This window comes from Parasteatoda tepidariorum, chromosome 4 (genome assembly GCF_982258835.1).
Source record: "Parasteatoda tepidariorum strain Cologne lab strain chromosome 4, Ptep-v5.0, whole genome shotgun sequence".
Taxonomy (NCBI): Eukaryota; Metazoa; Arthropoda; class Arachnida; order Araneae; family Theridiidae; genus Parasteatoda; species Parasteatoda tepidariorum.
The window spans coordinates 83820896-83848871 of record NC_141758.1 but is presented as its reverse complement, the minus strand read 5'-3'; the positions used below and the strand labels follow the sequence as shown (position 1 = coordinate 83848871).

At 30.6% G+C, this 27976-nt stretch overlaps 3 protein-coding genes across 10 annotated transcripts in view; 2 read left to right on the top strand and 1 right to left on the bottom strand.

Moving 5' to 3' along the window:
• The window catches only part of LOC107455306 (proton-coupled amino acid transporter 1), a 77113-nt gene extending 74773 nt beyond the window's left edge, over positions 1-2340 (top strand). For all 7 annotated transcript variants that reach the window (XM_071182504.2, XM_071182505.2, XM_087161488.1 and 4 more), the window contains exon 11: positions 4-2340. In XM_071182504.2, the coding sequence (XP_071038605.1) occupies positions 4-131 (128 nt within the window). In that variant the 3' untranslated portion in view covers positions 132-2340. The remainder of the gene's footprint in view (positions 1-3) is intronic.
• On the bottom strand, positions 2264-17647 carry LOC107455339 (UPAR/Ly6 domain-containing protein rtv). 2 transcript variants are annotated; one of them, XM_016072868.4, is made up of 4 exons: positions 17505-17647; positions 14677-14871; positions 8597-8758; positions 2264-6352 (listed from the first exon to the last, which is right to left on the bottom strand). In XM_016072868.4, exons 2-4 carry the CDS (start codon positions 14747-14749, stop codon positions 6135-6137), a joined length of 453 nt encoding a protein of 150 aa, XP_015928354.1. In that variant the 5' UTR covers positions 14750-14871; positions 17505-17647; the 3' UTR covers positions 2264-6134. The 2 variants fall into 2 exon arrangements, with proteins under 2 accessions (XP_015928354.1, XP_087017616.1); XM_087161490.1 differs by lacking the exon at positions 17505-17647 and having other exon boundaries at positions 14677-15027.
• Positions 17648-22617: 4970 nt separating this feature from the next.
• LOC107455349 (CD151 antigen) overlaps positions 22618-27976 on the top strand; it is a 69172-nt gene continuing 63813 nt past the window's right edge. Inside the window, exon 1 of the mRNA XM_016072881.5 lies at positions 22618-22953. Within this exon, the coding sequence (XP_015928367.1) occupies positions 22933-22953 (21 nt within the window). The 5' untranslated portion in view covers positions 22618-22932. The remainder of the gene's footprint in view (positions 22954-27976) is intronic.

The following is a 27976-nucleotide window of genomic DNA, read 5'->3' as shown; positions in this document are numbered from 1 at the left end:
CAGGCAGGAAACAGCTGACTTTGATTATCATAAAAGATGCTGCCATCATAACATTTGGAATATTTGGATGTGTTATCGGTACATACACAGCAATTAGAGAAATCGTGGACAAAATTTTGGGGAACTCGTGATATCTCTTCAATGTTGAAAGACTGCTGTCATCCCTACATGTGACCGAGTTACACCAATTGGGTATTGATGGTGGTTTAACGAATGCTTATAGTTTTTAGTCTATTGTGACAAAGTATTGCTAATTCTGCATTACTTTTCATTTTAAACCGTGTAGAGTACATTTATGGATTTGCTAAATGTGTTAGACAGCAGTAAAAATCAATCGTTCATAGTAGCTGTTCAAAAGAAAATGTTATTTTTTATTTTCTATCTGATTTATGTGATACTGTTTGAAAAATTATTCTCAACATTTTAGACTATTGGTATTTGTTAGTAGAATATAATTACAGAGGCACCAAGCCTTATTTACATTCCTAATAAATAGCTATGCAATATACTTCTTTAAAATTAAGGCATATTATATATTTTATAATTAATTTAGTATTTGTGTTTTTATATTTAGGAAAAGAAATATGAATGGGAAGAACTGTTTCAAAAATTTAATTAGTATTCAAAAATTATTTAATTTAAAGTGGCCTGTCTTTCTGCAAAAGACATTGTTTTATGATTTTATTTAGTTATCAGCCCCATCTATTGATAAGCTTAGTAACTATTTTTGGAAATTGATTAGAACAAATCTAGTTACCTAAGCTGAAGGCTGCAAATCTTTCGTTCTTTTATTTTTCAAATTGTTGTTTTGAAATGCTTTGTAAATTTTAATGTTAAAAAAATCATAATTTTTTTAAAAATTTAGTTAGAGGGATATTTCTATTTTATGAATGAACTTTTAATATAAAAAAAAGAAGAGAAACACTTGACCTATGCTCTTAAAAATTGTTATTTATTTTATGCGTTTTAATTTTTTCATGTGACAGAATTGTTTAAAGTATTTTCAATTTTATTAATTTTCAAATTTGTTCAGCATGACTTTTAACTACTTAGTTTTAACTAGTTAGGTTTAACTAAATTAGGCTTAGTTGCTGGAGAACTTAAGTATTTCTGTATTCATTTTAATGTTGATTTTATAGTTTTTGAAAATATATTTTATAATTATTATTTTTTAAATAAATAGTAATCTATAAAGTATATTTTTATTTTCTAATTTCATTTGGGCAAAAAATGAATACAAATGAATAAGAGAAAGGAATGAAAATTTTTAAACATATACTAGCATTAAATTGTGTTATGTGATTTTTAAATTTTCTTTATCCATCTTTAAAATTTCAAGAAAGCTATTTGGGTGCAATACTTTTTTAAATATACCCTTACATACTTGTAAAAATTTTTTTTAAAGACTGCTGGCTATGAATAAATTATGAAACGTTGATAGCCAATTTTTTTTATCACAAATTAAAAATTATTAATGTGAGTTATTTTTATGTATAAAAATACCAATTTTAATTTTAAGACCCAGTATATAAAACTTAATAAATCTTAACCAGTTGGCGCATCTCAGCTAATTATCATCAATTTAAAGGGTATTTAATAAATATAATGATTGTATGCTAGTTTACTTTCTTAATGATGTTTATAAAAAGTCTGTATCAACAGTTTTGCGTTTACCTGTGATAATACAATATTAAAGAATGTGTATACCACATTATAACTATTCTTCTATATACTCTGTAAAGTTTCAAAGCTTAATTTTATTCATAATATTTCTCTTATTAAAAGTGTCAAATTTTAGGTAGTAAATTTTTGAAAATAATTTTGTTCTAGAAAATAAGAAAATAATTTGGATTGAGGTTTAATAAGGTAAACTTTTTTCTCTAAAAAATTGAATTAGTGAAATTTTATTTTTGATAATATTTTAGATTAGTAAATTGAAATAAAATAAGATAATTTCTTTTATACTTAAATGTCTTAGAAAATCAAATTGTTAGTGGAAAAAGAATTGTGCAACAACTTTATTGCTATAATATTGTACTAAATATGTTAGTTAAATTAAACACCAAACTTATCTCAAGTTTTAAGGTATCTCCAAAAATCTAAATTTTATGTGACGTGTCATAGGACTTTTAGAAATTTAGTGGTTTTAGTCTTTAATTCAAAAGAAGCTTATTGTTGCATTGCTCTGACTGCATTTATTTATTGTTTTAAATGTCAGTTACAGTACATTTTATAGAAAGAAAGCATGGAGTGCAGCTGTATCATTGGTTAAAATAGGTTTTTTTTTTAACAAAAAAAATCTCATATATTACAATGGGCTTAAATTTCTTTTTTTTTTTTTACCAAAATGCAAAATGAAGAAAAATATTATTTTGAATATATAATCTGACCATAAAAATAACTTTGCAGCATGTTCTGAAGTAAATTCTTCTATGAGACATGGTGCAAACATTTGTTATTGTATCACTATAACAAGTATAATAAATCCATAAAAATTTGATTAAAAAACTAAATATATGAATATTTTTTATTTAAATGTAAATTAAATCAAACAAATTTTATTAATTTTTGCTATTGAATTCATTAACAGAGGGTGAAGCTACCTGAGAAAAACTATAAAAATTACCACATACAGGAACAATAATAAGTCTGTAACTGTTTCATGTGAAATGGTGTGACATGTAACAGATTTATGACATGTCCCTTAGCTTTTTTCAGTCAATAGGACAGCCATCTGTTGACTAACTTAGTAACTAATTTTGAATTTGATTAGAATAAACATTCCAAAGTAGCAAACCATGCATTTCTCTTCCCTTTTTTTAAAAAATGATTATTATTAACAATAATGTAACCTTATGAAAATTTTGACCAATGGTAACTAGATAATCAGCCATACTCTTTATTTTGTATAATTGAAAATTTTAATTATTCTACTGTTATTGGTATCAGAATAGCTAAGCCAAACTGAAAACAGTATATACTCTCCCTTCACACATGTCAATTCAATTTTAAGAATTTTCATAAGATTTGTAAAAATTAGAAAATCATTGTAAAAATTAGCAAATAAAAATAAAGTGAAATTAAAATAGAATTTATGTTAAATTAAGAACTGAATTTCCTATCATATTCAATAAATAAAATTAATCAATATTACTTGATAATCTCCGAATCTATAAATGTCATATTTATTCCAAATGTAGCATCTGTCTAATAACTTTAGTTTGATGTCATTGCTTGCTGTGATGTGTAATCTTTCTCAATCCGTGTGATAATGTGTATCATATTTATGTTAAAACAAAAAATATTGCATTGATATATTATCTATATTAATGCAGTAAATAGTTTTACGATGTTACAAAAATTTTAATGTGATTATAATGTGAGAAATATATAAAAACAAAAATTGTAAAAACTTTCATTAATTACTGCTGAGCAGTTGCATAAGTTTTTAAGAAATATAGTTTTTGTATATATATGTGTATTTTTTGTGAAAATAATATTTGGTGCTGTTTTTTTATTGCATAATTGATGGCAGCTAAAAATAGCATGTGTATGATTGTATTAATTTTAATTTTGTTTCTTTTACTTTTCTGCTTATTTACCTATTAATATTGCAAATCAAAACTGCATAGTTTTTAATCAGTTTATTTATTATTAATTTTTATTCAATTAAATGTAATATCAATTAAATGTAATATCAATTCAATTAAAATACCAATTTGTATTTTTTTCTAATACATTTTTGATTATTAAAAGGATATTTTCCATGATTTTTTTTTTAAAAAATCTTTAATAAGTTATTTTATCATCGTTTCAAATTTTAACATTTTCATTTTGAATTAATGTGTTTTTTTGTAATAAAACTGGTATTTCATTATATTAATATGCATGAAATCATAACTTTTTAGTTTTATTAAATCCAACAAGTAATACTGTTTTTGTCATAATACTGTTATTCAACATTACTATGTAAGTACATTTCCAAACAATTACAATAGTTTATTGAATAAATGTTCAATCAATTTATGTGTTAAAACTGAAAATAATTTCATTATGTGGAAAGTTTTTTTTAACCAGTTCCATATTGTTTTTTTATTTTGCTAATGCAAAAATATCCCATGAATTAAATAACTGCCTATTTTATTTATTGTGTATATATATGTACATTGTCTGCTATTAACTTATGTTATGAAAGCCAGTGGAGGTTAATTTAATTTTGTTTTTTTAAATACTTTGCACAGTTGTATTCAAGCAACTGTGTATTTTGTGCTTCTGTGATTTTTTTTTAAAAGCTGTATGTAACCAAAATTATACATGTTGTGTATATTCTGTAAAGATAGCTTTCATTTGTAGTTAAATGTATATAAAGCATGCATTTTACAATATCTAAAAAAAAGAAAATAAAAAGTATAAATTTATTTTAATAACTTTCAATGATTTCAATAAACATTTCATTCTTCTCAAATTTCTGCCTTTGCATGATGGATAATTGTAATAACTCACTTTAAATCAACGTTCACTCTGTAAATTTTGTTTCTCTTATTTTTTATAAAAACGTAATAAGTATTTTAAATAAATTTCAACCAAACTATAAATAATAGAGTTTGTTTATTAAACCATATTTATAAAATATATAATAAACAAAACAATTACATTTTCACAAGTATTGTGATTTATATGAATTATACATATTTACATGGATGCATAAAATGTTTCATACAATCATGTCCATTGGCATACTTGTTAACAATACGATAAACTTTAAAATGTATTTTTTTTAAAAAAGCAATTTTTAATAATTCACAATATTGCCTTTTTTAAAATTTAAAATCATCACATACACAGGTTTGTTATGTAATCATATTTATTGTGTAATTTTAATAACCTTTATTTTTAAAAAGAAGTGAAAAAAAAGCTCTCTTTTTTTATCACTTATTAATATTTAATTGGAAAAAAATATATTCAAATCTTTCAAATTACTGGTAAGAAAGGTGGATTGAAATACATTAAAACCATTTGATTGCTTTTTGAAACTTGTAGGCATTTCTAATAATTACCTTTTAACTCCTCTCTGCTTTCTTCCAAATTTTTTAAGTGATAATTTGTTAGATTTATTTCAATATCATTTTTGTTCTTGCCTAAATTTTAATTTATGACCCCTTATTTATATATATTTCAGACTACATTTTTGACTAGAATTCTAAAAATATTTTACTTTAAATTATTATTTTTAGCACCTGGAACACCCTAGATAAATTGAGCAATTGTGGGCAGTTTTTTTTTTTTTTTGGTGGTCCAATTTTACCACTTGTTTTTGCTGTTTTTTTTAAAACTTTTAATGACTGTAATTTAATTTTAATTTTCAAGTCTTTTTCCAAAGAGAATGTGTTTTCTGAGAAAAACTTATACTCAGGTATGACAAGTAGCTAAAGAGAAAATGATATCTGAAAAAAAAAAACTTTTGCTAAGGTATAAAACGTTAACAAGTTACTGAACAGAATGCGTTTCCTGTGAAAAATTTCTTGTCAGGTATAAAAAGTTAACAAGTGGCTACGATAAAGTTTTTCCTGAGGAAAACTGTTGATTAGGTATAAAAAGTAGTCAAATTATTAAATAGAATATGTTTCCTGGCATGAACGTTTGATGACGTATAAAAAATTTCTCAAAGTGATTAAATTACTAAATCAAATGGGATTTTGAGAAAAACTTTTGTTCCGGTATAAAAAGTTACCAAATTGATTAAGTTGCTAAATCGTATGAGTTTCCTGAGAAAAACTATTAATCAGGTATAAAAAGTAATCAAATTATTAAATAGAATAAGATAAACTTTTAATCAGGTATAAACTTTTCTGAGATAATCTTTTGATTAGGTATAAAAAGTTACCCAAGTTGCTAAATCTAATGCGTTTCATGAGAAAAAAATATTAATCAGGTATAAAAAAGTAATCAAATTATTAAACAGAATATGTTTCCTGACATGAACTTTTGGTCAGGTATAAAAAATTATCCAAGTGATTACTTTACTAAATCGAATGTGTTTCCTGAGAAAAACTTTTGATCAGGTATAAAATAGTCTGTTTAAATCAACAATGTTAAAAGATTCTAATTTTTTAATTAACTCCAGAAAGATGTTTTCAGACTGCCGTACACTTGGCGAACAGGAACGCCATCATGGTCATTGCCAGTAAAATAAGGTAATGGGTACTTTGTAAATTCTTTCCTGCATTGCAGAGGTCACCATGGCAGAAGCACATGTAGACTGGTTTCCTGTCAATGACTGTGTCCGAACATCTTTCCTCACCATCTGCTGGGGGTCTCTGCACACACATGCGTTCTGTGGCTGTATCATAATCTAAAGCAGAAAATATAGCAGTTGGTAATAAACATAATTGTCCTAATTTTTTCGATTGAAACTTTTACTCATAAGTGTCAACTACAGAACTGATGAAAAATATCCCCAGAGGTCACATGATTACACTGGGGAACAAATTTTGTTGCATTTATACAAATAATTGATCATTTGGGTGTGGGAATTTCAAATCTGAAATTAGTTTTAAGCCTAAAGCTACAATTGTTTTTTAAAAACATATTTTTTGTCGTAATGTACAAGATTAAAACGCTATGTAACGCTTCTAGAGGATTTAGGGTACAGCATCATCAGGATTAAAGTTACATAAGAACCCATGCACAGAAATGTCACCATACGCCGCTAGGGGCACTTTCTTATTATGGAGTGCTGCATGTGCTTCTGAAAATGTCAAAATAGAAGAAGCTCCCCTAGCCGTGTAAGACTACATTTCCGAGCAGGGGTTCCTATGCGCAAGAATCGAAGCAAACTAAAAACAGACGGGTTAAGCCAGAGGTTGAAAGATGCGATTCGTATCTCAAAAAAGTTATTAATTATTCAGCAAAAACAAATTTACACATTTTTGTCTCGAAGACTATTTAAAATACGGTTACATAATTTAATCTAGTGCATAAGCCCCACGACCGGACCGGAAGCGCTACGTACGGAACTGATCTAATCGAGATACTAATCGCTTAGTCGTGTACCATAGATATTATTGAAAGTCATAGATGTACTACCTTCTTTTAGAAATGATTTCTTTTTCTTGAAAGAATTAAATCACCCAGCTCTTGTCAAAGACGCTGGATCGATTAGAGTCTGGAGAAATGGAGTGCACATGTCAACTCAATGGAAAATTTAGAAATATTAGAATTTCAGTGATAAAGTAGCAAACGTTTCTATTTTATATGACAATTTCAGAAAATTATGCATGCAATTCACGTGTGATGTTGTCAAAGCCGCACTCAAGGAGAGGGGTCACAATTGTCTCTGAGCCCGGGACTGCTGAGGATCCGACCATCTCACCAAAAATATAGTACTAATTAATTAGCCTCTTTTTTCTGTTGAGAAAATTGCAGAGAATTTTTTTTATATTTATATGAAAACTACAATTTTGTATAAAAGGTCTCAAATTCTACAAAAAATAAAAACAAGGCTTTTTGTGCTTGAGGAAGATGTTCCGCAAGAAATTTTGTCCTCCGGGCCAATAAAATCTTGTTCAGCCTTGGATGTGGTTATCTTCCTCCTCAGCACTGCAGTTTTCGTGGGCAGAGCTTAGACTGATATCAGTAGGGAGGGAAAAAAAATCGGATAGGACCTGGTCTTACCCCGAGAGCAGAGGTTATCGAAACGTAACAGAACAATGCAATTATTGACCCCAATCCTTATTGCTTAAGATATGAATAGTTAGAAAACGTATCTACAACAAGTTGAACAAAAAATAATTTTTGTAACTGTAACGACCAATAAATCAGGCTAGTTCAAAAATAAAGGAACGTAAAAAAAAGTTGACTTAGTAAAGCAAACTTATCTATGCAGGTGTCGCAAATTACTCAATAACCACATGCCGCATTCTGGTAGACTCTTTTTCTTGATTAGTTAAGTGTAATACAGAGTGTGTTCACTAGAAAACAACTAATTTTGCCATAATCGAGCTACCCGGTCTCACCCCACTACCACGTCTCTTTCTTTACGCTCTCATATTCACAAAATACGCTTTTTGACCAGTTTTACTCACGATGTGTCTAGCGCACTCAAAATTATGTTTCGTGTTTGTGATCATAAATTTATTTTATGATTTTTACTTGTTGTCATATCCCTCACCTGCGATGGCTCAGGGGATAGAGTAGCCGTCTGCCAATAAGGCGGCCCAGCTTCGAATCCTAGCAATGGTCGGTCGATTAGAATTACTGATGGCATAAAATATCCCCAGTGGTAAAAAAAAGATGTGCTAGAATTCCCTTTCCGTCACGCTAACCAATGGAGATTTCCATGGTTTTCTTCTCCATGTAATGCATATGCGGGTTAGTTCCATCAAAAAAGTACACGACAAAATCCAGGTTGACCCAATTCTCGATCGAAGAAATCTGTTGTCATCTGGGTTGGGTTCAAGGCTGCGCAGTAGAACATTGATTGTCGTAAATTCAAAAATGGTTCGACTATTCTACGCCAGTAATAAAATAAAGGGTGGTGATTACAAAATAGAGTAACTAAACTTGTATAGAGGTAACTAAACTTGTTTTGACATACCACTGTTTTCACCTTCAATGATTTTGGCACACCATCCTGATGCACAAGGGAGTGCTTCTACGCCTTTTACATCTTCTACCATGGTTGCATTGAGTTCAAAAGGATCTTTACAGTCTCCTAGATCTCCTCTTGATCTGCAATTATAACACCTTTTAAAACGACCTACAATGGAGAAAAAAAACATTAAAATCGTATAATATGCAATATTTATAACTTTTGAGAATTTGTAACAGTTGTTCGTGACTGTAGATTGTAGCCAGCGCCATCTATGCTAATTATTATGAAAATGGCGCAAAATAACACTATGAAGAAAGCCGTCATTTTGTGAAAATAAAAAGCGTTTTTGATCTAAATTTTTAAATACATTTAAGGGTTGCAATAATTGAGAATTATTCATTGATTTCAATAATTTTCTGGTAGATTGAAAAATCTCGCCAAATTAAAGACTTTAAAAAAGAATTAAATATTTTACAAATTTTTTTGAAGCTCTGTCACCGAAGAAAATAAAAAAACCTCAGTTTGAGTGCCTTACAATTGAAGCAAAGTGATTATTTTAAACTATATATATCATCTTGTCGTGAAGAATTATCTGGGCTTTAGAACGGACAAGTAGGCTGGGATAGCCTTGTTGGCAGGGGGCTGGACTCAGTTCGAATCCAATCGGCCGAAGACTCCCGTATAGTAAATGGTGACTGATGCACGTTAAATCTGTCTGGTCACAAAGTCCGCCATGTCCCCATAACAAATTATACCACTAGGGTAATGAAATGGAGATTGTTCTCTGGTTCAAGTCAAAATTACGATCTGTTCATGAATGACTGGATGTAGGAATGGGTCCGCTCTATAAACGGGTGTGACGTATGGCTCTGGTAGAAGTCGAATTCTTATCCCTAGATGGCGCCACTGAAAAACATGAACAATCGCACCCCTTGCCTTAATGGCCTACGACAATAGCAACAGAACGGACAACTAACTTAAATATTTTAAAAGTTATTAAACCTTTTTTAAAAATCGCTAATTTGACGACATTTTCCACCTAGATGAAAATGATCAAATTCACTACCTTATTCTCATATTTTGCAATTTTTCAAGAGCACAGATAATGAAGTATTGGAGTAAATATTAAAAAAATTAGACCTCTAACGCTTTTTATGTTCACAAAAGTGTGGCTTTTCTCCGCATTGACGTTTTGTGCCATTTCCAGAATAAGCATTGACAGCGCTGGCTTTGGATAGGTTAAACTAGTCTTTACAGTTAACTGTAACAAACTCACAGCAGTTTTGAAAATAGCATATTATTTGCGAAAAAGCATCATTTCATATCACGACGGAGCCTTCGAAACGCATATAATTCATTACGGCAACATATTATGAACTGGATTTTCATATTTTTCCTCAGCGGAAGAGCTACGAAAAAAAGCCCCTAGATAACTTAACATGGTACTTGGGGATAATCCCGTCGACCATTTTCGTAAAACACGATATCATCGGCAAAAGATAGCTTCTGCGCCACCTATTATCATTATTTTATTATTATTATTTTTTGATTAATTTAATGAGTTTCGAATGTTTAATTTGGAAATTGATTCTCATTATGATGGCGCCAAAGGATTTGCGAATTTTCACAAGCGATGACAGGTCGACGGGATAATCCCAAAGTACCCAACATTCATCTCATAGTTAAGCGAATTAAAGATGTTCCCATTTCGCTCATACTGTACCACACTCACAGCACCCAGTAAAATGAGCTGTCTGAAAGTAAAAAGCATGACCGTACACTTGTTACTTTTCGATATTTGCTGTAATTGTCGTCGAACAGTCGAATGTTTAGTTCCATTAGAATAAACATTGAAGATATTTTCAATATTGAAAAGCCCGGAGGGGAAACACGACTAAAAAATGCGGAGAACAAAGCAGAATTTGCACTTTCTGTCCATCTAAGATACGCAGAATGACGAAATACGTATGCAACTAATGCAGCAAGGCTATTGGTGGAGAGAACGCTTGCAACATCAGCCAAAAGTGCAACCGATAATTTTTACCATGTTTTTATTTTTTGATTGAAATCTTAAACTTTTTTTTAAAAATTACGTTATTTGTTTGAAATAAATACACAAAATATAAAATAAACTTCTTTTTAATATTAATCGAATGATTAGTTACAGATTAACGATTGGGTGCTTGCACTTCAAGAAGAGGAAGATCACGGATACCCAAACATGTGACCTATGACGTCATCACTAACTGATCGCTTATAAGCAAAATAGCGTATTAAAGTTGAGCTTAGTTTTTCCACAGAAATTAGATTGTTAATTAACGTAAAATTAATTAATCACAGTACGGTATCGCACATCGAATTCGATAAAATATAATTCTTTCTCGTCTACGTCTTTTACTTAGATTTATTTATTTTATTGTAACCGTGATATATCTTTGTATACCAGACAACTTCGATGCATAATTAGTTTGTTAATTTTCTTCGTGGCTGTTTTTGTATTAAGTATGAAATATATCGTGAAGGAGTTGAATCTTTGCAATACAATCTTTGTGAAAGAATATAGAATGTGTTCCATAAAAGAATTGATACTTAAAGGGCTTAGCTTACTCGAAATAGAATGGAAAGAACTACTGCTAACGTAGACAAATGCCATGTTTCAACAAACAATCAGGATCGAGATACCCACACAACGTCATTTGCAGGTGTCCCGTTAACACTGATTTAAGTTTAGATTCTAGGGTTATTAAGAGTATAAAACGTTGGGCATATGAAACTTCAATTCACGGGCGTCGTAGGCATCCCCTTTTTGATTGGAACAAAATTCAAATATAGTCACAATAGCTCTCTTTTACTTATAGAATATTATTTTATTAATAAAGTTCATAATAATGTTTAATGATAGTAGTTTGTAGTTCATGTTTGTAGTTCATATAGTTCATGTTAGCAGTTCATGTAGTTCATGTTAGTAGTTCATATAGTTCATGTTAGTTCATGTTATTTTATTAAGTATGTAGCATGTTATTATCTATCCTTTTTAATATAGCATAGTCAAAAACTGTTATTTATATCTTTTATAATCTATGTAACAAATATGTATTCTTGTAAATAAATATTTATGGGCATACGTAACATATTTATATATTTTTTAAACTTACGTAACAGTATTAATCTATTTAATTTTAATTATGTGCATACGTAACATAATAATGTTACGTACATTCGTAATAAAATTTATGAACGTAACGTAACTTAACGAGAAACTTATCATTATTTATATTATTAGCCTTTATTATTATCATTACCTTGTTATGAATTTAAACCGACAATTTTAATTAGGAGTAATAGGTAATTTGTGATAAATAGCGCCGGATCCCATAGGCGTATCCATTTTCGTAGTTTTTCTTTAGCTTCACATAAATATCATACAATTCCTTTACATATTCTGTCTATTCAATCATTCAGACTCACACGAAATACCAACTGTAACGATTTTTGTTCTTTTATTAAAAAAAATGGAGAAAAAAAATTGTCTGCCGAAATGTGAAAGGAAATCCAAAGAAAAGCGATTGGAAAACCTATGTGCAATCGAATTCCGTAACATATCACGCTATCTTCATAGAAGATGGACGTATCTGCCACTCTCTAAATAATTCAAGATGTTAAGTCACTTTCGATAATAAAAGGAGAAACAAAGGGATTTATTATTTAGCATCGAGATTTGACGATCAATGCTAGGATACGACCCAGTTACTAGAAATAAACATTACCTAGAAATCTGAATTGGATATAGAGCGATTAATAAATCCACTTAATTTTCCCTTTCATCGTCTGCCGTTTATTTGTTTATGCGGGCTGAGTTGTTTGACCTTCGAATAATGTCGATGTGGAAACTACTTTTGCTCATAAGGTTTCTCTTTTTCTAAATGCACTATATCGAACTTGATTTGAGATATGAAAAACAATAATAACGATATAATGAAAGTTACTTGAAATAAACAATATTATCGATAAATTTGATTTGATATAAAGTTTTAAATATATCACTAAGTTTTCATTTTATCGTCTGCCATTTATTTGCTTATGCAGGCTGAGTTGTATGACATTCGAATAATGTCGACGTGGAAACTACTTTTGCTCATAAATTTTTCTTTTTCTAAATGCACTTATATCGAACTTGTTTCGAGAAAAGAAAAATAATAATAACGATGGAATGAAAGTTACATGAAATAAACAATATTATCGATAAATTTGATTTGATATAAAGTGATAAATACATCATTAAATTTTCATTTTATCGCCTGCTGAGTATTTGAATTTCAGACCTTTATTTTACTTTCAGCGAATGAACTAAATTGCATTTGTTGGTCACAAAATAAAAGTCTAATGTAAATTATCTCAACAAAACAAATTTACTTTTACTGCGATTCGTATGTTACACCGAAATATCCAAAATACCATTAAAACCTATTATTTCTCCAAGATTAGTTTGAAATTTACATAAAGTGAGACGAGTAACTCATTTACATAAGTAAGACTACGTGACGACAAAAATAAATAAATAAAAATCCCAATACTCCTACTTAATCGAATTTCGATATCAGAATATTCTCTTGACGTCTCTCTGGAATTGTACAAATTATAATATTGTTTCATCAAATAGTTTTTGAGTTATGGCAGTAAAAAGCACGCCCGGCAAAAATTTTCTAAAAGAGCTGTGACGGAAGAGAAAACTTTATTTTTTAATATAGAGAGAAAATGTTCTGTTGCATAAATAACTAAACTCATAAATGAAATATGCAAATATTATATGTACATCAGATGGTAAAATAAATAATTATTTTTTCACACTGACAGTAATATGACAGTAGTATGACCTGCAATAATTTAATTTTGTTAAAAAAAAAAGTGAGAAATTTCAAACATTGTTTAATTCCAAAATATACACATGCTTTACCTATTAATTTTGAGACAAATTAATAATTTTGTTTTCTTGATTATAAACAGATTGTACAAAAAGTACAAATTTGTATTTATATCTTTACGCTTCTGATATTGCTATCTAAACAAGGGATACACTGCTTCTTGTGTATTTAATTAAATCGAATGAGACCATACATAAATCAACTATACCAATAGTCCAAAAGTGGTAAGAGTTTTTATATATAAAATGACTTTTTACACGTAAAATTATCTTTTGAGACGTTCTTATGTATTTGTTACCGTTAAAGTGTATAATTCTGTTATTTCATAGTATAACTAGGTTTTTCATGAAATAACTAGGCAAAGCAAGTAAAATATATAATAGATGAAAAATATCATATACTTTATCTAGTTATTCTTAGACTAGCTCTAAATAAAATTAAATTATTAAAAATTTCTGCACCGTATGAAGTGTATTTAAATAACGTCTGTGTTAAACTCCTATATTAAATACCAGTAAAAAATTTCTAAACAGTTAAATTTTAGATAAGTTATAGAAATTCGAAAAAAGCATTACATTTATGATTTTTTAATGAAATGAAGACCACCTCGACCCGCTAACGATAACAATTCATATCGATTACGATAATATTACGATCACTATTGAAATCTATAATTATCAAAATACGATAATATTAGGAACCTTACCGACGATATAATATATTTAAAGTGAACAATATATATTGACTTTTAATTACAATAGTTATACAATACGGTATTATTGTGAGTGTTAACTAATTTAACGAAAGTATTGATCAATGTAAAAGTAATATAAATGAGTTAAATTGGAAAATTATCACGATGTAATGTTACATATCGATGGAGTTTGACAATTTAACGGGATATTCAATTCTCGCCTATAGGTTACACAGACTATTGTTCATGCTGGCTACAGTTCATTAAAAAGTAGCCAACACATGGTCCATAGAACCGGCAATTACTCCACAAATTCATTAAATAATTTCAAATCAGTTTAAAATTATTATATTTAATTTTTATTTCTTATTTTGAAGGTCAGTGCCATCTTGAACATAAAAAATAGAAGCACTTGCAATGTCTGAAAGAAATAGAAAAAAGAATAAAACATTAAAAAAAAAACTCACCTTCTACACTTGTTAAATAAATTATTCCAAATATGACAGCTAAAGTTGTCGCAACCTTCATATTAACAGCCATCCTGCATTAACAAAATTTTGGAAAGAACACGAAGTACAAATGGAATTTTTCAAATCCAGTTCATCGTTTATCTCAAACATCAATTTTTTTTCACTGGAATCAACAATTTCTTTTTAGTGTCCCTGAAAAGAATTAACCGTTGAAAAATAACATTTAGCTGAGAGTATAGCTATTTCTTTACTTGATGACAATGAGAAGCGGCTACTGAAGTATGACTTTTTAGAATATTCGCCAAGGAGTTGGATTTTTTAGAACTAGGACAGCCACTTTCAAAAGAACCGGTTCCACACGTGGTTATTTTATTTGAGTGGGTGACCCATTTATGGTTAAATCATAATCTTTTGTTTCACTTTTATTTTGAATTTATTATTTTACTTTTATATTTTGATCGAAGAATGTTTTGAAATTTGAAACTGTATTTCAGACGATTTTGTTTTTCTTTGTGTTAGAATATCGTCTGAGAAAATGAGAAATAATTGTTTGGCTTGGAATCTAATTTTAATGCTAACTGATTTGTTTCAAAAATTAGAAATATGGCGTTTGAATAAATCCTAAGGAATGGTTTTACATATTTATTTATTTCAAGTTGGGAAAAAAATCTGTATATGCTAACTTCATTTTCAGAAACAGAATGTTGTCAGGTCCGGCCCGAGGATAAGGCAATCGCCTCCGTCGCCTTTAAACAGTTCTTTAACCTCATTTATTTGTGAGTAATGATTAAATAACTAAATTCTCTGTTCAATTTACGTTTGTAGACTGGCAGCAACGAAAGAAATTCAAGAAAACTCTTTCCAGGAAATAAAATTTTTAAAATGTAACTTTCTGAAATTTTTTTGCTAAGGAACAATTATTTCGATTTCTTTTAATTTTTCCTTTGTAGTCCAAAAAATATTAAACTTCAGAAATTTTAACATTTTTTATACCAAGTTATTCAATTTTTTTGTTAATATTCAATTCTATGAAAGTATATGAAAATTTAATCATAAATTTAGAAGTTATTAATTTTTCCCTTTGCGTACGGTGCGCATACTGTACATGCAATCTTTATGTGCTGTACCATTGTAGTAGAACCTTTATCATAAAACAATTTATTTTTACTTATTTTCTAATGCTACAAAATTAAAATTTGAAATAAATACAAATAGCTGCAATATAGACTTTAAAATAAACAAAAATAAATTTAAAATGTCCAAATATTTATAAAATTCAATAATTTTGAAATAAGGATGACGGCATTTGAATTTTTTTGGTAACTGTATTTGACGTTTTGAATTTCTTAAATTATCTTTTTTGAGGAGTAATTGCACGGAAAGGTAGACTACAAATAAAACGTTTCGTTTTCTAAACAATAGTATTCGTTATCATCATAGTTGGCCAGACATCCCAATGTGAGCCAATGTCTTCCTTTGAAGATTTCTCCATGGCGACTTCAAATTAAATAACAGTATTACTTATATAAATTGGTGCCCATGTATCGTAAAGCGGTTAAGATTTAGTGGATTATATTAAGAAAGGTTAAGTTCTTATGTCTCGTATACTTTTACAAAATTTAATTCAAATATTTGGTATCGTATTCTTATTTATTTGAAAGCAAAATATGTATTCTAAATGCTAAATTTTTATTATTTACAAAAGTTTTTTAAATGACAATTATTTCTTAAAACTTTACTGAAAATTTATATTTTAGTGAAATTTAATTTAACACATTTTGGTCTAGCAAAATTAGATTTTTTTTCAATGGAAAAATGCATAAACTAGGTTTTTTTTCTTCACAGAAATAATAGTTTTTTAGTAATAAATGATTTACCTGAAAATTATATTACCTGAAATTATTAACTCCCCCTATTTTTTTAAAATATATACAATAGTTAATGTTCAGCCGACCCAATTTTGAGTCTATGACTACCAATTTTCAACTCCACAGCCTTGTAATTTTGAACCCAATCCAGAAGACAAGGGAACTCCTGGATTAAAGGATTTATTGAGGAAAATTTTGTCTTTGTGGAGGACTTCTTGAGGGAACTAACCCGCATTTACGCTTAATGGAGAGAAAAACCACGAAAGCCTCCCTTGGGTAGCCTGTCGTTAAGAGTGCTCTAACCCATTATCCGTCTACCACTGAGGATATTTTACAATGGCACTATGGTCGGTGTGAGCCGGGTGCGGAATTCGTATTGCCAAGCCATCGATGAGATCGAACCCAGGTCACCTCGTTGGGAGGCGAGTGCTCTATCCCTATTAAAAAAAAATATCTATTAAAAAATAAAAATAAAGAGAAAACTTGGTATTTTTTGAACGATACAAATTTCTTTCTGCCATAAATACTGAACTCTTAGCAATAAGAAAAAAAACTACTTAGACTGATAATCTCAATCTCAATATTATTGAAATAAAACTACTTTGAAAAAAGGTAGGATGACAACATAAAATCGTTATAACTTCTTAACTATCAGTCTCAGACCTGAAATCAATGATAAAACTTAGATTTAAAACAATGCTTTACTTAACTTTATAAAGGATATTCAATTTTAGAATTAAATACCACTAAAAGGGACAAGCCTACAACTGAGGGTAGGAAACTTTTCAGATTTCATTTATTATAAAATAGCAAAATTCTCTTATAGAAGGAGCACTTTTTTGCCATAATTACTTTACTATATATACTTGCCCTGATTACTTGATTAAGAGTTCAACTTATGAGTTCAACTTATTAAACAAAATTAAAGATACCTACTCTGAAATAAATGTATCTTACCTCTAAGAACATACAATGTGTTTAAGGCAAAAGTAATTTCCTGAAGTAATTTCTGACTTTTCGTCTGTGTATCATAATTATTTTCTACTACACAAATATTTAAAAGAAACGCGCCGGATATGCTGTGCAGATTATGATACAAATGTTCAAAAGATGATCGTTTGCATGCAGTAATTAGTTCTCAACAATTTCCGTTACTTTATCGCAACTTTGCCGACTTGATTTTTTTTGTGTTCCGCCCCTGTTTATACGAGCAGATTCTTAGAAAAAAAAAACGCCCCAACATTGGTGAGTTATTTTTAATTTAAAATTTGGCATAATTCGAAGTGGCATAAATTATCCAGGTATTTTCTGTTCACACCAATGATAAAATTCGCTTAAATTGATTCATTCGAAATCTGATTCAGAGGAGCCAAATTTTCTTGTTGTTGTCTTTTTTAACTTATTAAAATCCTTTTTACACTAATTTAATTTTTGAATCAAAAGTTTTGTACTACATTATGTAAAATTTAAGCAAACTTTAGACACAAAACGTTTAACGTGTAGCTTTGAACGTTTTAAGCAAAAAAAAAGTTTTTTTTAGTGTTTCCGAATAGCGTGTGTGCAAATAAAGTGTACAGTGCGCAAAGTGAAAAATGGATAACCTTGATAACTGTTGATCTAGTGCCCATATCCACATACTAAGATAGACTCTTAACGGAGATTTCCAAAACTATGCTATTGTTCTTGTACGCATGGTGTTTTAAGTTATAAAATCAGACACCATACCGTTTAAGTTATAAAATCAGACACAAAAGCGTACCGTCTTTGAACAAATAGAGCTTTTTTACAATGGTTTCGGGTTTTTGACCCTCAAATTATAGTGAGCAGCGGCAGACTGGAAAATATAGTCCTAATCGTTATACCAAGAGAACAGTCTTTTTATGAGAATTTACTTACAAAGAACAAAGTTTGAGCCTCTTAACTCGCTATGCGAAAATATGGTGAAGCATAGAAAATATGGTGGAGTAGAAAATTGTAGGATCAAAATATCGTGAGACATCATTTCACGCAGACAAAACGATCAGGAACAAAATTCTTATGGTCAAAAATACTACGAGAGAGATTCTTGCGCAAACAAAACCTTGTGGAACAGAATTCTACAGGGAAAAAAGTATCGAGGAGTAGAATCTTGTACTCACGAAATATCATGAAACCGAATCTTGCCTGGAAAAAAAAGCATGACACAGAAACTTCACAGATAATGGAACAAAATCACGGAACATTTATCGTGGAACATAATTAAAAAGTTGTACAGAATTGCACACACGAAACATCGTGAAACCGAATCTTGCCTGGAAAAAAAATCATGACACAGAAACTTCACAGATAATGGAACAAAATCACGGAACATTTATCGTGGAACATAATTAAAAAGTTGTACAGCTTTGCACACACGAAACATCGTGAAACCGAATACACACGAAACATCGCGAAACCAAATCTTGCCTGGAAAGAAAGTGAAATTTCTTAGACAAAACATCGTGGAACATAATTTCAATAGGAGCTGAGCAACACCTCCTAGAAGAAGGAGGTGTTGAGCAGAGCCGCTTTTAAGGATGGGTCCGAGCCCAGGGCCCCGAGTTCCGATGGAACCTCCGAAAAAGTCAAAAGTTTAAATTTTTGCTTTCGTTTTTTTAAATTTCGTTAAGTTTCGCAAAGTATTTCATGCCGCCTTCTTGCAACTGCTAGCAATGCATTCAGTTCTGAAAGTTGCTCAAACAATTGGTAACACTCTAATGTGCACATTTTAGGACATGAAAATATGTTTGAGCACAAATACGCTACAATTTTTTACTTCTTAAGAAAAAGAATGCTCTACAGATAGAGTTTTAACTAATAAGATGAACAACCAAATCATTTATTGGAAAAAAAATTTATTTCGAAGAATTGTAGAAGCGATAAAGTTCATAGCATCACGAAATCTTGCATTCCGTGGAGATGATCAAACAATTGGATCGCAGCGAATGGAAATTATTTGGGAACTTTGGAATTTTTTAGTAAACTTGACCCCCCCCATTTTCTTGCTGGACAAATAAGGGTAATGAACATACATCCTATTTATCAATTTCGATCTGTAATTAATCGAACCTGAATCGATTGCGGGATATAAAGTATAAAACGAAATAATTGCAGAACTAAAGAAAGCAAAATATTTTTCAGTAAGCATTGATTCAACATCAGACATTTCCTACGTAGATTTGCTGACATTTGTTATCCGATATGTGAACGACGGAATTCCTTTGGAACACCAGTGGTTTTTTTTGGATTTTATTCCATTTGAAAGGTATAAATCTGATACTTGTCTGATACTATTGTATCTTTTCCAAATGACCAAGGCTTAAATGTGATTGTCGAGGACAAACGTAAGATAACGCGCCGAATATGGCAGGCAAGTGCTCAGGTTTAAAAGCAAGGTTAAAGGAATGTCCCACGGCAATATTTTTTTTACCATGCCTAGCACATAGCTTAAACTTCATTCGTGCGCAAGCCGCGCGATACGTCTTAGAGGATTATTTCCAATTTTCACAGTTAACTTTTTTTTTTAATCTCAAGTTCTACCAATCGGTGGAATACCTTAACAGAATGCTTAGAATCCGGACTAGTCGTAAAGCGTCTATCGGATACTAGGTGGTCCACCCGTTTAGACGTAGTAACAGCACTGCAAAAAAGTTGCAGAAGAATTATGACCATTCTTCCAATTTTAGAAAAGAACAAATAAGAGCTTCTAAAAACTAGACTCGATGGTCGTGGTCATCTAAAGAAATTGAAGAAGTTGGAAAATATTGTGTTGACAGAATTTTGTCGTAGTAACAGCACTGCATTTTAGACGTAGTAATAGCACTGCAAAAAAGTTGCGGGAGAATTATGACCATTCTTCCAATTTTAGAAAAGAATAAAGAAGAGCTTCTGAAAACTAGACTCGATGGTCGTGGTCATCTAACGAAATTGAAGAAGTTGGAAAATATTGTATAGACAGAATTTTGTGGTGATATGTAATCAAGAATAAATAAAACTTCAATAAGCATACAGAAGAAAGGTCTTCCTTTTGATGATAGTCTCAAATTGATTGAATCCTTAATTGCTTTTGTGAGTGAACAGAGAGAAAAGTTCTTAACTTGTGGAGCCATCTCCAAGGAAAATGTACTTAATTTTTAATATGAAGATGAGACGACGCGTACTTCACCAAGGATTTCTCGTTTGATATTTTATTATGGAGATGCAGATGATGTTAGATTATAAGGTAGCGAAATATTCTAAGTTTAAGTTTACTTTTCAGTAATTGACGGATTGATTAGTCAATTAAAATCTCTTTCAATGTCACGTAAACCAATACAGAGAGATGCCAACTGCTCCAGATTCAACAAAATATTTTTAAAAACGGCAAAGAACTACAGACAAAAACTTACAGCTTTTCAGTTAATTTTGTCAATTTTTTAACAGGCTCAACATGGCTGATCTACAATAAATTGGTCTCTTACATAAACTTTCGAATTACTAAGAAGTAGTGGTGACTAAAAACCCTATAAATCCATTTTTTGACATCAAGAATCATAAAGTAAAAGACTACCACCCGAAAACATTGATCTGCTGTCCGGAGCAAGTTGGCCACTCTGCCAATAACTGATTTGTTCAGATTTATTTTTTCTTTTCAAATTTGAATTCCTTAAAGTTCAAGGAATTAATGCTTAACTGTTATAATTTTTGAAGATTTTATGACAATGATATGAATGAAAAAGAATTAGCTCTTTAATTAGAACATTTCAAGCATTATTTAGCCTAGGAGTATAAGTTAGACGAATTAGGAATGGATGAGATGTATACAATAGTAAAAAACAACAATCTCGAAGACACATTTCCATGCATTGACATTTCACTTCGAATTTTTTTGTCACTTATGATAACTAAATGTAGTTGCGCACTTTAATTCTCCAGAGTAAAATTAATAAAAGCTAAGAAATAGTATAGGAAAGAATAAATCATTTGTCTATGTTGAGTATTGAATATAATGTCTTGCGGGAAATTGACTTTAATGACGTAATAGAAGGAATCGACAAAATATCATGGTACAGTATCTCACTGTAACGAAATGAGTAACAATATTCTTATGGGTAAAAATATCATGAAACAGAATCTTGCACAAACAAAACTTTGTGGAACAGAATACAAAAAGGAAAAAATATCTAGGGGTAGATCTTAGAACACGCAATTCCGAATCATGCTCAGAAAAAAATTTGTGACACAGAACCTTCACAGAGTTAACATCATGGAACAAAATTTAAGAAGATAATTTATTAAGAACAGAATTTACAAAATATCATGGTACAGTATCTCACTCTAACAAAACGATGAGTAACAAAATTCTTGAGGACTAAAATATCATGAGGCAGAATCTTGCACAAACAAAACTTTGTGGAACAGAATACAAAAAGGAAAAAATATCGAGTGGTAGATCTTAGAACACGCAATTCCGAATCTTGCTCAGAAAAAAAATTGTGACACAGAACCTTCATAGACTTAACATCATGGAACAAAATTTCAAAAGAAGATAATTTATTAAGAACAGAATTTACAAAATATCATGGTACAGTATCTCACTCTAACAAAACGATGAGTAACAAAATTCTTGTGGACTAAAATATCATGAGGCAGAATCTTGCACAAACAAAACTTGATGGAACAGAATACAAAAAGGAAAAAATATCGAGAGGTAGATCTTAGAACACGCAAACCCGAATCTTGCCCAGAAAAAAATTTGTGACACAGAACCTTCACAGGCATTGTGGAACAAAATTTCAAAAGAAGATAATTTATTAAGAACAGAATTTACAAAATATCGTCTGGGTAGATAGTGTGGTAACAGAATATCACTGGACCTATTGCCAACTTATCTTTCCTTATATAGAATAAACTTTTCTTGGAATTTCGTAATAATTTCGAAATATTACTTCAGTTCATTAATTAAACTTTCTATTAACAGCAAAAACTTCAAGTTTCTATCAAACCGTGAAAGGAATATTTTTCTGATTTTTCTTTCTTTTTTCACTCATTTTTACTCGGCCTAAACAAGGTCGTTTGCAATAAGCGAGAGCGCAAGCTCGGGGTGCTCTCATGCGGAACTCCGAGGTCAGCCTTTTCGCTTTCTCTCAGCTGAACGAAAAATGAAAACAAAACAAATATTCGATCCGGGCAGACCCCTAGGCATCTGTTATAGCAGGAAGTAAATATCTTATCGAATGAATTGTCCGAGAAATCAAAGAAAAAAAAGCAAAACGTCATTCCATTTGTTAAGTTTTGAAATGTGATTGTGTCCACGTGTATTCGATTTGGAAGTGTTCTGTGTATTGTTTTTATTTCGAATGCAATTTGGAACTAACATCGTCTGCTCATGCGGTTCCATCTGCCCCAGGTAAGAACAAATTTTTGAATTATTAATTCTGGTTATAACTGAAAAAATTAGTGGAAGAACTTGTTAACCGAAATTTTAAAAACATTCCTTTTTCAAAAGTAAGAAAGCATTGTTTTTATCTTCTGTAGTTCTTAATAGACAACGCAGTTTCAGTGGAAAAAGATGCTTTGTTAAGTTATATGCTGTTTTCCATACATTTTGGAAACCATTTTCTTTTGAAATTCACTAAGCGTGTTCTACCATTTCGCTATAAATATAATAGAAGTTAATGTAGTTAAAATAATAATTTTATTTAACAAGTTTAGGTACTTATCAATTATAGCAGTGGTTCCCATTATGGTTTTTCGCAGTCACAGGGGTTCTACGAGTTAACATTTTTTAACCCTTTGCACTCCGATGTCCCACGGATGCCCCATCAACAGTCACGTCTTTAAAATTAAGAAATTTTATACCTTAATAAATAGTAACAACATTATTTTAAGAATTATGAAATTGTATAATAATACTATATTGTGTATTTTAAATGCTATAGTGCTGATATTAGATCAAACAGCTTTTAGAAGTACTTGGAGTGCAAAGGGTTAAATCAGTAATAATTTTTGAAACTTGTAAGTATGTTTGGATCAAAACAATGAACCATTATTTATTTGATAGTTCGGTTAATCTTTATGAAATTATGTAAGTAAAATGTCAGTAAAAAAATAGCAAAATGTATAAAAAAAACTGCATTAGTATTTTTCGTTGGACTTCTGAATTCAAAATAAAATTATCAAAATCAAGAATAACGAATTTCGTTTCGATGATAACTATTCTCTAAGTTTAAAGAAGTTCTCTTTCAAAAATCATAATTCTGCTTATTTCATTTATTTTCGGCTAGTGTAAACACCAAAAATATTCACCAAAACTAGGCTAGATACTGCTCTAGGCCTGCAGATTCAACTGTTTGGAACCTATTATTTTAAGAGCTGTATTGATAAAACGATTACTGAAGAAAAATTTCGTTCTTCTAATTTAATAACAGTGGATTGAAGAGCCGACCTTTTTTCGGATTTACGACTACAAGTGTTCAATTCCGAATATTTGTAATTTTGAACCCAATCCAGAAGACAAGGAACTCTTGGATCAAGTATTGTTAGAAATTTGCCTTCGTGGTGAACTTTTTTGATGGAACTAATCCGCATTCGCTTTACATGGTGAGGAAAACCACGAAAACCTCCCACAGTTAGCCCGATAGCAAGGGGATTCTAATCCCCATGATCCGTCTCTCACTGAGGATATTTTGCCTCAACACTGTGGTCGGTGCGAGCCGGGTGCGGAAATTGTATCTACCATTCTCAGCTGTGATTCCAACCGGTTCATCTCATTGGAATAAGGCAAACGCTTTATCCTCTGAGCCATTTCATTTCAACAAACTCTTCATTTTACTACAATAGATTACAACTTTTTGCTAGCAACATTAAAAAAAGGGGAAAAAAACGATTAAAACTTGCATTTTCATCAGACTCAAAACTCCAGTTGTGATTTGAGCTCTCTAGCTAGTTGGGAAGTTGTCAGAATTTTGGTGGACGATAAATTTTCTTCAGCGATCAAATAGCGATAGACGCTGCTTGTAGATGTCATGGAATTATTGAAGCTTGAATTGTCATCAAACATAGAACTCCAACAAAGATTTGAGTGCTGTAGCTAGTTAGAAAGTTATGGGAACATCGAATGCAATATTTCACACTCACGAACATAAAAAAGAGTAAATAAAAATGTACTAAAACTCGTGGATTTTAAACTTTTTCTGGTACTTTTTAAACTATCTTTTTCCTTGTCAGGGGTTGTTGTCCTATTTTTACCGTTGCTTCTGAACATTTAATTTTGTTTTCTGTCGATAAATAAGACACGTTTCGCCTAGCTGTCACTTTTATTGGTTTCTTCTTACCCTGTTACTCTATCTTCCAGAAAAGAGCGTCAACATTACCTTCCACGAAAATGATTTGTAAACAAAAGAACGAATATTGATTGTCCCCAGAAGCTATTTGTACTCGTGGATACATAAATGCACGCTATGTTCATAAATATCTATTCAAATCAATCAGAATTGCCACAAACTCTGCTTTCTTCTAACCGTTAAGACAGCATTATCAAAAAACACTTCTTTTGTGTTTCGATATTTTTCACAACAATGACTTCTCAGTAGCATTTGTTGTGGGAAAAAAATTTAAAGTTTTGATCTTACTTTCTTTTATTTAACATTTTTCTACAAAATGAGAATACAATATCATCTATACATAAAACGTTCTTATCGATTTAATAACAATACATCAGAGTTTAAAAAATATATGAAAATTGATTGCTTGAAAAATATATGCCCTGCCGAGCATGTTAGTTTACAAAGTAAGAGCCCGATCATCTTTATCCGATGCATATCAATAAAAACATATGAAAATGCCTGTTATTAATTTGTCGGAAAAAAATTAAGTAACATATTTACAGCAATGCTCTTAATATAAATAAAAGTATAAATATAAAGCATAAATAAAGTTTTAAGTATAAATACGTACAAATAAGGAGAAATTAAAAAAGAAGATTGAGGTATAATTATAAAGATATGTTTAGTGCGAAGGAATATTAATGACGAATAAGCATTAATGGAGTTATTTTGCGCTGGTTTGTCGATTTACTCGAATAATCATGATGGAGTAAATGCTGAACATTATTATTTGCAAAAAAAGTAAGTTTTTTTTTGTCCTATGTGATTTTTGATACAATTTTGATGGGAGCTTAATCGTTTTTTACGCTATCTGATTAAATATTGACATGCCCGATTTAATGCAAACCTTGCATTACACAAAGAAACAAGCGAAGATATTTTATAATTAACATTTAGCAGTATATGACAGCATGTATTCAATTGGATTCATAAAATGACTCAAAATGGTTTTAAAGAGCGAATAAAAAGTTTCTTGGAATTTAGAACTAACTAAATCAGAATGATTAATATTGGTGTAGCGAGAACAGAGAAGGAGACGCACAATTGAATAAAGCGAACTTCCGATAACGTACCTCTTTTGCCATGGCCTCCGTGGTCACCAGATTTCTCAGTGCAGCATTTTTTGTGGGGCTATGGAAAAGACTTAACTTTTTTTACCCTTTTTGCTTAATCTGGTTGTAATTTTACTATCGCGTTTATGGATGCCGTTACCAAGGATTCACACAAATAGCACCTTGTAAATAAAACCTAATTGTTTTTCTATTTAGTGCTATTCTTACCCATATACTCTGTTTTTCTATTGTTACCTTTGACGTATCGGACGGAATTATGAATACTTCTGTATGTTATTTTTGCAGAACGTTCCGTACAAATGGGTCTCACCATACATTTTAAAAATCATTGCTAAAACTGCGTCAAAAAAATATGCACGTTGCGGCTCGCAATTTTTTCTTATCAAATTCTGACGAATCATTTTTTAAGATTTAGGGATAAAAAGAGTATTAAATCCTTTTGAATTGCTGGAGGAACTTAAAAGTGAGAAGAGGTAAACGGCAAATCACAAGAACAACTATCAAATTTCTGTGGTAATAAAAAATATATAAAATAAAATTAAAATAAAAAAATTTAAAAAATTCCTGCTATTGTATTTCAAATTCCTCCACTATAGTATTTCAAATTCGTATTGCATGATTCTTCTATACTCTCTAATGAAAGATTTCAGCCTTGCTTCTCCAATTCCTCCTAGAAAAGAGAAGACCTCAAAACGGGGTACCATAAACAAGAAATTTGATCCTTTAGTAGTCCAAACGTAATGACATCATCCGTATTTACCACCATTGTGCAGCTTAGTAGTCCAAACATAATGACATATTTCTTATTTGCACCCACTCCGCAGTTTATGTTCGTTACGTCGGATTACTAAACTGATCCGAGCTGAAGCAACACCTCCTAGAAGAAGGAAGGCCTCAGCACGGACCGCTTTAGTAGTCCAATCTAACGAAGATAACTGCGCAGTAGATGAAAAATAAGAAAGATGTCATTTCGTTTGGACTACTAAAGGATATTTATGGTAACCCGTGCTGAGGCCTGCTCTTATCTAGGAGGTGTTGGCTGAGGCCTTCCTTCGTTTAGGAGGCATAAGCACGTCCCCTATTATGTGGCGACCAGGTGAACACCAGCTCTCTTTCTGCCCGGCCCTAACGAAATAATCTATATCGCTTTCCGTTATTGCGAAGATAGGCAACTTTTATAAAATTTTATAGTGCTTTTCTCCTGCAGTGTTTCCTTTTATTGTTGACTTTATTTTGTTTGTAATTTGCTTTATTTCTGTTTGCGTATCTTCTCATTGGCGAAAGAACTGAGTTCATTTTTAATCTCACTGCTGGATTGGAAAAAGGGCAAAATATTTTTTAAATACAAAAGTTTCTTTTAAGTAACTAAAGAGATATGGCCAAATACGCAAAAAGTGAAATTAACATTAAGGGCTCAAACTTTCTATCGCTTTCTTGATTAAACTATTGAGACCATACTTTCGAATTTGCGACTATAATATCTCTCCTCTCCATATCTTGAAGGTGCAAAATGTTGAAAAAGTATATTTATTCTGATTGCGTACGTTTTTGTGCCTGATTTCATCACTGAAAATATCATTTATATCGGACTCCCCTCCCTTTCTTGTTTAGAAAGTGGGGGGGGGGGATTCTAGAGTGTGGGCATTCTAGAGTGGACAAGCTAATTTAATTCCGAAACCCCCTTAAAGCTAACTTATTCCTTTTGAATCTCTTTAAAGCTTACTTAGTTCCAAAATCACTGTAAAACTAACTTATTTCCCTCGAATCCTTTAAAACTAACTTATTTATAAAACCCCTTTAAAGCTAACTTATCTTTGGAATAACAAGTTAGTTTTTATAAGTTTACTCGTTGACAATAGATGAAGATTGTCTCGCCTTTATTTCTTGTTCGCAAACTTCAAATAGCGAATAATTTATGACATCCCTCATACTACTCATTTAAACTGTTCGCGTCATAGCGTTCCGCACACTG

What these genes read in the sequence shown, in the direction of transcription:
- LOC107455339 (XM_016072868.4), bottom strand. Translation starts at nt 14,749, where the DNA reads ATGGCTGTTAATATGAAGGTTGCGACAACTTTAGCTGTCATATTTGGA. An exon ending in TTATTTAACAAGTGTAGAAG is followed by an intron (nt 8,759 to 14,676) that starts GTGAGTTTTTTT and finishes TCTCCATTGTAG; the next exon opens with GTCGTTTTAAAAGGTGTTAT. An exon ending in CATTGAAGGTGAAAACAGTG is followed by an intron (nt 6,353 to 8,596) that starts GTATGTCAAAAC and finishes TTTCTGCTTTAG; the next exon opens with ATTATGATACAGCCACAGAA.